The sequence below is a fragment of the Fonticula alba genome (assembly GCF_000388065.1).
Source record: "Fonticula alba strain ATCC 38817 unplaced genomic scaffold supercont2.3, whole genome shotgun sequence".
Lineage (NCBI taxonomy): Eukaryota > Rotosphaerida > Fonticulaceae > Fonticula > Fonticula alba.
In genome coordinates, this window is record NW_009242973.1 from 2868466 (window position 1) to 2880298 (window position 11833).

At 65.5% G+C, this 11833-nt stretch overlaps 1 protein-coding gene across 1 annotated transcript in view; it reads left to right on the forward strand.

The window, feature by feature from the left end:
* The window catches only part of H696_02393 (hypothetical protein), a gene marked incomplete at its 5' end in the record, with an annotated part of 13222 nt that overhangs the window by 47 nt on the left and 1342 nt on the right, over nt 1-11833 (forward strand). The window contains 10 exons of the mRNA XM_009496294.1: nt 75-222; nt 345-532; nt 680-893; nt 990-1280; nt 1431-1528; nt 1654-1748; nt 1855-2154; nt 2295-2641; nt 2756-11353; nt 11486-11687. Coding sequence (XP_009494569.1) covers nt 75-222; nt 345-532; nt 680-893; nt 990-1280; nt 1431-1528; nt 1654-1748; nt 1855-2154; nt 2295-2641; nt 2756-11353; nt 11486-11687 — 10481 coding nt within the window. The remainder of the gene's footprint in view (nt 1-74; nt 223-344; nt 533-679; nt 894-989; nt 1281-1430; nt 1529-1653; nt 1749-1854; nt 2155-2294; nt 2642-2755; nt 11354-11485; nt 11688-11833) is intronic.

The following is an 11833-nucleotide window of genomic DNA, read 5'->3' on the forward strand; positions in this document are numbered from 1 at the left end:
CCCCCCCCTGGCAGCCCGGGCCCTCTTTGCCCATTTGGGTCCGGTTCATCGACTGACCTCGCCATCATGTCCAGTTCCTCGTCTTCCGGGCGAACTCCTCGGTGGACCATCTCCTTCCGGAACGGCCGGACCTCGGTCTGTCGGCCCAGCTGCTGCCGGACACGACGCAGCATACGGCCATCTCCAACCACTATGGCATCATCTTCTGTGGTCGTGGCAACCGTGCGTCCTTCCGGCTGTTATGGCCGGTCCTTCGCGCCGGCCCTCCTGTCGCCGGGCTGCTGGCTGCCTGTGTGCCCGCCTCGTGCCCTGACTCTCCGCTCCTCTGTCTCCCTCACGCGCAGGTCTGTTTGCTCTGTCAACGTCGCGCATCCAGCCTGGGATCTCGGGGAACCGCGTGGACGATGCGCTGGTCGTGGACTTTGACAGCCCCATCGTCGCGGTGAAGGTGGCCGAGAATGACACCTTCCTCCTTGTGGCCGCTGGCCAAAAGCTCCGCGCCTTTGTCTTCGGCCTGACCGCCGAGTCACAGGTGCACCCTCGATGCCCCCTCCGCCAATATCCCGGCCTCTGGGCGGGAATGCCCTCCCCCCCCCCCCTGCCCCCGCTCTGCCAAGCCTCCGCCCCCTTCCCGCGCACTTGCATTCTCCTGGCCCTGACATGTACCGCTGCTCCCCAGACCCTTCAACTGCTGGAGGTCCTCTGTGCCGATCTACCCAGCATCCCGGAGAAGGTGGCCTGTTCGGCAACCTCGCTTCAAGTGCTGGCTCTCTTTCAAGATCAAACCTGCCACCTCTACTCGCTGCCTGTGGTGGGCGGCCTGCCGGACCTGGCCAAATATACGCTGCCCATGCGTCCGGAGCCGGAGATCGTCTTCGAGCGCGTGCACGCCGGTACGATGCCCAGCCGTGACCCGGTTGCACGATGCCCCCGCCGCCTTCCCTCTCCCGTATTCTGACGGACAATCCGTGCCTCCTCCCTGGCTGTAGCTGCTGTCACCGACGAAGGCCTGATCCTTCTCGGGCGAGCAAATGGAGTGGTGTCAGTCTACTCGTATGAGCCGCCAGACAAGGCGTGTTCCAGTGTGCCGGCCTTTTTCCCGTCGGAGTTCTGCTTTACCCCTTCCAAGCAGCCAGCCCAGCGGTCTCCGGCCCTTAGCTCTCCCTCCATCGAGGCGACCGGCACCAGTCGCGCCGTGCGGTCCGGCCTGCGTCTGGTGGTACCGCCGGGCAGTGCCACGCTCATCCGGGACGTCAAGCTGGCCCCCTCAACCCAAGCAAGTGCGCTTCTGCCCATGCTTCTCCCCCTCTGCCATGAGATCGATCTTGCTGTGTCTGCTCCCTCTCTTGCTCTCTCTCTCTCTCTCTCTCCCTCTCCCTCCCTCTCTCTCTCTCTCTCTCTTCAGGCTGTTAACCACACTCCCTTGCCAGTTATCCACCTTTCTGCCTCCCCAAGCTTTGCCATCATGGCCGCCTACCTAGACAAGGAGCAGGACGCCTTTAACCTGGTGGTCTGGGATGCCCGGCGGGTGCGTCCACAGGCCGGCTCTTTGCGCCTGCTTTTGTGTTTGGCCGGTTTCCCCAGCCATTGCTGATGCTCCTTCCTTTGCCTTTGATCCCCACTCCCCCCTTCTCCTGTTGGTGCAATTCCCAGGGCCTCGATCGCAGCCAGCACTTTCTCCTTCCCTTCCCTGCTGGGGGAAGTCGCGAGCGTAAGCTCGACTTCTGTTCACTCTACCTTTCTCATCAGTGCGTCCCTGTGGCCGCCTCCCCTCACACCAGTGGCATTTGAATTGATCTCGACGACTCATGTCTGTTTGTCCTCCCCACTCCCCCACCCCCGTCCGCCTGGCAGTCCCAACCAGTGGTCACATCTTTTCCTGGTCAGCAGTTCCTGGTGTGACGGCTGGGCTGCCATCTCCTGCGACCTGGATGACAGCCGCCAGGGCATGCCTCCGCGTGATGATCATGTTTACTCGCATCGCAGCCTCTCGCAAATCATCCGCAATGGCGTGGCCGACAAGGACGAAACGACCTTCTGGTTCCGCTGGCCGGTCCTCGGAGCCACCCTTTCGTCGGAAGACCATCCGAACCTGGCTGGAGCCTTGCGCATCGACGACATGACAGCGGTTCTCTGCCCGGTCGGGCCGCTGCCGTGCGTGTCAATGGCGGACCGGGCCTCGCGCGTGTCCTTCCCTCCCCTCTGTCTCGCCTTGTTGCTCTTCTTTCTCCCCTTACTGCAACGCGCCCGAAGGACATGCGGCTAACCTGGGCAACCCGCGCCGCCATGGTCAGCCCACCGGGCCGTGGCTCGCGCGACAAGGTCCCCGTCAATCGGTTGCGCATCATGGTGTCCGTAACTTCGGCACTGGATCCCGAGCCCGGCTGCCTGCGGCTGCCCAATGGTTTGGTCTTGTTTGATGTTTCACAAATCCTGGCCGATCCAGCCACTGCGGTCCACTTGGACCCCCAACTCTATCCACGTGAGGTGCCGATCGGCACTGCCTCCTTCTATCACCGGGTGGTGTCGCACCTGCTGCCGGCGCCGCGCTTTCCACACATGAGTGAAATGCGCTTCGGCCTGTCGCGCGATGACCTGGACATCGGCCCGGTCGAGGGGGATCTCCTGCAGGTGGTATATGGTGCGCAATGTCCCCCCTCTTGCCTCGCTGCTCTTCGGTCGGCCTCTGTCCTGCTCCCTCCCTGCCCCGATGTCTGGCGAAATGCCACGCTCTTGATACTCACCCATGTCCTAGTCCCCAAAAGCATGTATGACCTGCCGAGCCCGACGGACCCGGCCGCGGCCGGCCCCTCCGAGGCCAACACCGAGGCACCGGCCCAGGCCGAAGCGCCCAACTCGCCGCTCGATAGCCCGGATTCCGGCTTGTCCTCCTCCTCTTCCTCGGCATCCATCTTCCTGGAATCTGTGGCCCAGCGTGTGTCGGACCTAAGTCGGTCGTCCTCCTGCGAGTCTGTCAGCGCCATGGGCACCCCCCGGAGCGGGACATCCCTCTCGCCCTCCACGTCGATCTCCTCGCTGGCAGCGGTCTTCCAGCGCTCGGCCGAGTCGGAGGTCGGCAGTGCACCGGAAACCCCAACCGGCTCCGGGACCACCCTTCTCCGACGGTCGTCCAGCAGTGCTCGCCGCGCGGCTCCGGGCAGCCTCGTGTCGAAGATGATCAATCGCTTTGGCGGGACCCCCGACACCGAGCCGGCCAGCGCTCCGACCGCCAGTGGCCTGGGCATCGGCATTGGGCGATCAGCCGGCAATCAACTGGCCGGACTGGCCAGCCCCGAGGCCGGGCCAGATGACCGGCGTGTGGTTTCCGCGGTGCTGGCTTCCCTGGCCGAGGTGGTCTTGGCCGCGCCCGGGTCGCCCTCGCCCCATGGACACCGGGCCACAGGCAGCATGGGCCGTCTGGACGAGGACTCCACCCCCCTGGCCAGCAGCTCAGCCGAGTCGGCTGCGGCCACTTCCCCCCTGGCCACACCGGTTCCCGAGGAGTCTCTCATGCTTTCGGGATGTCCCTCTTCCGATGGGGAAGCCCTCTCGCTTTCTCACGACCCGTCTCGTGCCAGGGACCCGGCTGCTGGGCCGGATCCTCCCGAATGGCTGCCGTCCGTCAATGAGTCTCTTCTCAATGACGTGCTTCCAGGTGACTCGTCGATGCAGGAGCTGCCTCCTGGCGCGGGGGCCCTTGTTCTAGCCGGCAGCGAGGCCGAAGCCACCGCCGTGCATGAGCCTGCACCGGCGTCCGTGTCTGACGCACCATCCATCAGCCAGCATGTACTTGCCCAGGGGGCGAGCGCTGTCACGGACACGTCTGTCCCGAGGAGTCTGCTCGGTGCCGGCGACACGGCTGGCACCGGCCGGTCTGCGTCCCCCGGTCAGCCGCTCAATGCCGGCCGGGCGGCCTTCACGGCCCAAGATGTGTCCCCCATTCAAGAGGCGATTCAGCCTTCCTGCGACTTTGGGTCCCTTGATGGGGGCCCGTCTGCTGGCTACCAGCTGGCCGATGGAGGTGGTCCGCACGATCGTCATCTCCTCCCGGGCTCGGAGAAGGAGCTCTTGACTGAGAGCACATGTGTGGACACGACCCCAAGTGTGCTGGCAGCCGCACTGCCCAGCCAAGAGGCACCCTGTACGGCCGAGGCACCTGACATGGCCATGGGCCAGCCTGCCGAATGTGACGGTGTCTCCATCAGCACTGAGGTGCATCCGCACGAGCGAGCCGCCGCCCCGAGTGAGCTCACTTTGGACGGAGGGCCGAACATGCATGGTGATGACGCAGCCGCTGGCGGGCTGGCATCGGGTGGCACTCTATCCCCGAGCGTCGGTGCTATCTCTGCCAGTGCCGGCGAGCTTCTCGCCAGTGACGACGAGGCGACCGCCGATATGCCAGTTGAGACGAATAACTCCGGCACCCTGTCCGCCGGGGAACCGATCCATGCGGAGGGTGAGCCGGATAGCACCAGTCTTGTGCCGATGGCCTCGCTGGATGTTCTCCCTCTTGATATCCCTCCTCCAGATGTTTCCCCTCCTGTTGCTCGCTCTTCCAGTGCCTGCTCTCCTGTTGCTTCCCCTGCCGGCGCTTCCCCTACCGGCGTTTCCCCTACCGGGGCCTCCTTCACCGATGTTGCCATCACCGAAGGCACGGAGCTCCTGCCTGGGCTTGACGCATCCTGCGACGAGGCACTGTCTTCCTCCAGGGGCGCTCATGCGGTTGAGAGCGGTCTTGCTACCGACATGCCACCTTCGCACGGCGGCGATGATGTTGCCACTCCAATGGGCGAGCCGGTGGCTACTCTGGTAGTTTCAAGCGACGGAATTTCTCGCCGCGACAACATCGAGCATCCTTCGGCGGATGACAGCAGCTCGGGTCCGGCCGGGGACTTGGCGGTCCTTCCGACCGACACCATGATGGCCACCAGCACAGCACCATCTCCTGCTCGCTCTGTGGCCCCTGCTCAGTTGCTCTCGGCCATTGACAGCGGCTCACCGACCATCTCCGACCTATCTGGCGCCGATTATCCGATGGCCGAGGGTGCTGCTCTCCAGATAGACGATGTTGCAAGTAGCCCTGGGTCCGTCTTCACGGATGGTGCCAGCTCCCCAGGCGAAGCCTCCCCTGGTGATGAGCTGTCCCCTGCGCATGGACCGTCCAGTGGCCGGGAGGAAGTTGCCCCACTTGGCGGCCCGTCCTCGTCGAATGAGCTGTTCTCCGGCCATGAGGCGGTCCCCACTGGCGCTTCGCTCGAGGCCACCGAATCGGCCCCGGCTGCCACCTCCCCCCATGGCGATGCATCACCCCTCGTCGATGCACCCGTTGCCGAGGAAAGTGCCCTTCGTGATGAGGGGTGCACATCTTCCATGGACCAGCCCGCCCTCGACAGCACCGACGTCCCTGTGGTGGCTGTTGGCCATGTTGCTGGGAATGATGCTGCTGCCGCGCAGGTGGCCGATGTGCCCGGGCCTGCCGCCGATTTGGCATCTGTCAACAGGATGACCCCTGATTCCGTCGGGTGTGCCTCCGCCACCGGCAAGGCCCCCCCGACCGGGGCCGAGTGCCTGGAGCGTTGCGACCTGTCCGATCAGGAGACTGGCTCCGGGCCGGCGGCTGTTTCCGAGCCGAGTCCCGCTCGTCTCCCAGATGCCACCTTGAGTCGAGACCTCGGTTTCGACCGGGACCCCCCTTCTTACGAGGTGTCTTCCATCGAGAGCGGGGCCGCCGTTGGCGATGGGGCGTCCTCCGAAGACGAAGGAGCAGACATCGGAGCTGACGACGGCGAGGTGCCTGTGCTTGCCGCTGTCACGGACGTTGGCGGCGCCGAGGCGCCTGTTTCTTGGGAACCTGTCGCTTCTGGCGTCGGAAATTCCGAGAGCCGGCCTTCGCTCGACGATGCCCCCTTCTCGGGCGATACTTCCCCCGCCACAGGAGCATCTCCATCTGTTTGCCAGCCCGCCTGTGAGTCCGCAACCGCACGTGAGCTCCCCGGCGCCTGTACATCCGACCCGAATGGTTCCTGGCGCCTCGACAGTCGGGAGCACTCTCCACCTCCGGTGCTTGGATGTGTTGAGGCTTTCTCTGGCGATGGACCTCCGTCTGCTATTCTCGGGGCTCACCTGGCCGAGGAGACCGCTGGCTATACTGAACTGGCCTCGGCCGAGGATCGCACTCATGATGTGGTGGCAGCTGCGCAGACCGTCGCTGCCACCCTCACCCCTGAGCCAAGCCTCACGGGCCTTGGTCATTCAGCCGGGCCCATCACCGGTGAGGCAGCACCTGATGTGGAGGCGGCTTCCATGGTGGCCGAGATTGCGGCCACAGATGTCTCCGGCAATTTGAGCTCTTCGCCTGAGCACATCCCCATCGATGCTGACCAGCCGGCTGACGAGGTGTCTTCTCCCATTGAAGCCGATACCGCCGGACATATGGCCTCCGATGGTGGTGAATTCGCCCTCAACCATGTCGGCCATCTGGGTGACGTGTCTGAGGCCACCAGTGAGTCGGCCCTCGCGACGGCCGAATCGGACCCAGGCGTGCTTGGTCTTTTGGATGGGGCCAGCCCCTCGGCCGATGCGCCGGTCGAGGTTACACCCTTGGCTGGGGGGCCGCTTGCAGTCCATGGGATGGCTGTCGGCAATGCAGGCGGTGCCATCAGTGAATGCCTGTCCGAGGCCGATGGCGATCATGCTCGGGCCGAGGGTCCGACAGACACTCACATCGCTGGGCATGGCGCTGCGGATCCCCATGCAGATGAGCTTGCTGACGCAGCGTCCGGCTTTGTCGCGGACACACCGGGCAATGGCGAAGTGTGTGCCGCCCGCATGGCGCATTTGCCAGGCGAAAGTGCCCCGCCAGACACGGCCGCTGTGTTGGATTGTGTCGACCCGATGTCCGAGGCCCTCCCCGAGGCCGATGCTGCCACGCCGTACGGAGCGCCCACTTCCATCGGGTCGTCCCCCGATCAAGGCACACATTCGGCCGGGCTTCCCAGCCTCGAGAATGGTGCCTGTGTCGACGCCACGATGGTCTCCACCGGCGAGGTGCCACCCGGCCACAGGGGTGTCCCCTTCGATGGGACTGCTCTGGATCTTGCGCAGACCACGGCCACCGAGTCGACCTCGACCGACTTCGCCTCCTCGGCAACCGGCACAGCCTCCGAGGGCCATGGGCTTTCCCCGTGCGCTGTGGGAACCGCCGATGGAGTTGCCCTGGGAGGCGGTGCGATTGCCGGGGTTGAGGCCATTCCCGAGGCAGAGCCATCCCCTGCCCTGCCGGTGGCGCTAGCTGATCCCGGAGTTCCAGGCACTGAGCTAATCGCAGAGGCCACCCCCATTCCCGAAGGCCATATCATCCCCGGCCCCAGTGGGATCCCCGAGGGTGATGTGCTTGCCGAGAGCGACCCATCTTCGGACGACGAGGCGTCTTCTCGTTCTTCTTCTTTCTCCTCTTCTCCTTCTTATCCATCTTCGGTCGAAACCCAGTCTCTGGGTGAGGAGACTCTGGCTGAGGCCGCGATTCCCGGAAGCCATGACGATGCACCGGCCACTCGCACGGATGTCGCTGATGGCTCCATTGCTGCGAGGGAGCCGGACCCCGACAATCAGCCAGCATCCCTCGACCCCAAGGACCGGGTACTCGATGTTCAGAGCGGTGATTGCACACCAGGTGACAATCCCACGAAGGAACTTGAGCCCAGCTGCACCAGCGAGGCCGCTCGTCCAGGCGACTGTGATGGCGGAAACCCGGCGGCTGGGCCGACCGAGCCTGCTTCCCGGGCTGCTGCCCGATCCCTGGTGGCCAGTGTGGTTCCTGCCGAGCTGATGGCCGTCGTGGGTGGGGGATTCGTGTCGAGCAAGGTGAGCCTGGAATCTATGGACCCCTTGCCCTGTGTCACTCCTGTCAGTGGCAATAGCCCCACGAAGGAGACACATTGCCCAGGCAGTCAGCCCGGGGGACATGCATCACAGGCGGCGCCTGCCCTGCAAGACCCAGAAGCAAATGCCCCCTCAACTGGGACCAGTTCCGCTGATGCGGAGGCCAGCCTCGTCGGCCAGGCGTGTGTCACCCTGGATGTGCCCTCCTCCGATGGGACGACCAACACCGATGGCCTGCCAGCCACCGAGGCGCCTGTCTCTGCGTCGGATATGCCCAGCGATGGTGTTGGGGATGTCCCTCTTTCTGGCAGTGGCCCTGCTCCTGTCGACCGCGAGACGCTTGGGGATGTCCCATGCCACGGGGCTGGTGGCTCGATGCCCGGCGAGAGGGCCATCGCCGGGGAGGTGGCCTGCACCATCAGCCAGACTCCGGCGGCTGGCCGTCCATCGGATCGGCCTGCCGACATGCCAGCCGATGCTGCCTGCCCACCGCCGGTGGATGAGGACGTCTCTTCGCCGGGTGCGCGGTCCACGGGGCGTCTGATCACCGTGCCCAGCGGCGACACCTCGCCGGGAATGGCTGAGCCGGCCCAGGCTTCCGCTCTGACCATGGCATCCGTCGAGGATGTGTCCTCCGAGCAGTGTGTCATCGACGTGCCATTCCCCGACCCAAGCACCACTGCCGGTGGGGACGTCCCTCCTCCTGGGTCTTTTGCCTCCTCCGGGCATTCTCCTCGCGATGTGTCTTCCTCGGATGGTCAACTTGGTGGCGCTCTTCTGGCCGGCATTGTTCCCTCTTGCGCGGCCGCATCGCCGCCCGAGGTCATGATCGCCGCCGGCCCCGCCGCCGTCGCCTGTCTGTTGCCCCAGGCGTCTGACTCCGAGGACCCCTTGGCCGAAGCTCCACCTTCAATTGGGCCTTCTCTTGACGGGGACACTATCCAGGATGGCCTGTCTGCTGAGGCTAGCCCTGCCGCAGCCGGTTCGCCGGTTGTTGTCAGCGGTGCCGGTACCGGTGAGCCGGTTTCTCCTGCCCCCAGTCCGACACACCTTTCCGGTGACATGCCCTCTCCCCACCCTCCGACCAGCGAATTGGCCACCCATCTGGATGCCGTCCGTGTGACAGACCGCCCAAGCCGGGAAGCCCCTGCTTGTGGCGCTATCACGGGAGATGACAAGAAGCCGGGGGATCGGTCTGATGCCGAGGACATTAGCCACATGGAGGGCCAGTGTGCGAGGAGCAGCGAGCCGACAGGTGCCATTTCCGGGCGCGCCGCTCTTCCCATGGCCGATGGCGGGCCCGAGCTCCTAGCCCACGGAGTTGAGGCTGTGACTGGGTGCGCCATCGGGCTGCCCTCAATCGCTGAGAGCTCACTTCGAGCGGATTCGGCGTCTGGGGGAAGCCCACCCCTCTCCAGTGGGCGGGACCTGCCTGCCTGTGATGCCGGATCTGCCGCCCCGTCGGTCTCTGAGAAGTCCCCTCTCCGTGAGGGGCTGTCCACCATTGAGCGGAGCAACTCCCAGGGCAGCTTCGATGCTCCCGAGGGCGTTGCCGTTGGTAAGTCACCTCTCCGCCGGGAGGAGTCGTCGCCCCGGCCGGGTCCCGTCGAGGGCCTTTGGTCGCCTTTGGCGGGTGGCCTCGATCCGGCCGATGTGTCGCTCTTCGACCGGGAACTCACCCTCGGCCAGTCCTCAGGGCACTCTGGCGGGGTGACCCCACCAGTGGGGCCCATTTCCTTGGAGGACCCCTCCTCAAGTGGGGAGTCCGTGTTGATGGGTGGTCCGACATCCAGCAAGGGGCATGTTACTGTGGTGGATGCCTTCCCCAGCCGAGATGCCATTCCCGACATGCGGCCACCCTCCCACGCATGGCATGGGCCTGTTGCTGAGGCGCCCGCCTCGATTGAGCATCTGCCGCCTGGCGAAGCCTCTTCCCCCGATGACACGACGCCCGATGGGGCGGCCCTGGAGCCCGGTCTTCCGGGTATGTGGGGATCTGCCAGCGGGCCAAGGCAAAATGCCGTGGCCGAGCCCGACCGGGGGCTCAGTTCCCCGGAGGCAGGGTCTTCCCCAGACGACTTGGCGGTCAGCCCGCGGTCGGGACTGCTCGAGGAGTCGGCCCCAACCGGCAGCTCGGAATCCATCGAGGGGGAGCCGCTTTCTTCCGAGGCGACCTCCCTGTCTGGAGGGCCGTGTGTGGCTGCCCGGTCGTCTGCCGACTGCCTGACCGGCGATGAGCCTGTCATGAGCAAGGTCCTTTCAACTGCCTGCCCTGTGGCTCCTGGCGGAGGGTCACCCCCTACCGAGGAGGCTCCCCTTGAAGGACATGTCCCCGTTGGTGAGCAGCCAGGCCTTGTGGATCAGACCGTGCCCAATTCCGCGACAAATCCCATCGTCGGGATCTCGGCGTCTGGGGGGCCCCCTTCCGTTGCACAAGCCTTCCCCGAGCATGAGCCCACCCCATGTGCCTCTATGGCTGGATTTCCGGTCTCCACCGACACAGGCCCCCCCTCCAGCATGTCGCACTCCATCGAGGGACTAATGGGCGCTCAGGCACCAGCTCGCCAGGAGGCCGACCCCCTGGCCGAAATGGCCTCCCCCGCTATGGAGCCAACCCGCCCCGGTCATTGGGATGCCGTTGAGGCAGCCTCCCCGGGGGGGAGCACCGCATCTGTCCAGGCGCCTGTCGGTCGCGCCGGGCTCGACACGGCCAAGGCCACTGACCTTGCCCACGTGTGCCATCCGCCCGGTGGGGATGTTTCCGGGCTCCCGGGACTCCCGAGTGCCGGGTTTGCGCCTCCCACCGAGCCGGAATCCGCCCTGGGCCCCCTCACCAATGATGGGAGCCTCGGTCCGATGCCTTCGGCGTGTGTCCCGAAAGCCCCGGTCGTCCCCGCAAGCTCTCTGGCCGGCCAGGGTAAAATGGACCTCCCGTCGGATGTCGGGCCCCTGGCGTATCCTTTGTGCCAGCCGGACACCGACCAGATTCGGGCTTCCTGTGCAGTGGGCCCCGGCTCGACTCGGCCGTCGCCGGGCTCCGGCGTGGTCCTGCCCTCGCTGGACTCGGAGCCCATCCCCTCGGCACACACATCCGAGGCGGAGCCCTCTCCGAGCAGCAGTCCGTTGCTCCAGTCCCCGGATGAGCAGCATCTCCTGGCATGGGAGACGTCACTCCTGTCCAAGGGGGGCCACGCCGCCCTTCCCCCCTCAGTGGACTTGTCCGCCCGGTGCGACCTTTTCCTGGCCCCTTTGCTCGGCTCTGCCGGTGAGAGCGACTTCTCCGCTGCCTTGGAAATGCTCGCCCAGCGGGTGGGCCAGCTCGAGCGGCATCTGTCCAATCCCCCGCCGACCGGCATCGAGATGCCCCCTCTCGGGCAGCTGGCCGATGGGGTGAATGCCTGTGTCGGGCTTTGGCCTGGCTGCCTGCCGCCACATGGGGAAGATCTCCGCGGGCCGGAGGCCTTCCAGCAGGGTACCGTCTTTTCGCGCTTTCCCGGCGCCCATTTCACACCATGTCTTGGTGTTCCATTTTCCCTTTCGCCCGCTTCCTTTCTCTCCTCCTTCTTCCTCGAGCTCACATCGCACTTGGCCCCACTCCGGTCAGCGTTGCAACTGGCATGTGAGATCGACCGAGTCCGGGCGTCGAGCGGCCCGGTCGCATGGCAGTCTCCGGTCGCGACTCCTTGCGCTGGCCGGCCGGCCGCTTATTTGAACGACTTCGAGGATCGCATCGATCGCTTCCGAACCCAACTCCTGGGGGTGGCCGCCGGTTTGTCCGCATGCGAGTCATTGCTCGGGCCGGGATAGTGCGTTGCATCTTCCACCTCCATTCATCGCCCCGCACCTCTCTCTCTCTGTCTCTCTCTCTCTCTCTCTCTCTCTCTCTCTCTCTCTCTTGCTGCCTCTTTCTCTCCCGCTCGCTCGCCCTCTTGGGCATATGTGCCCCCCCCCC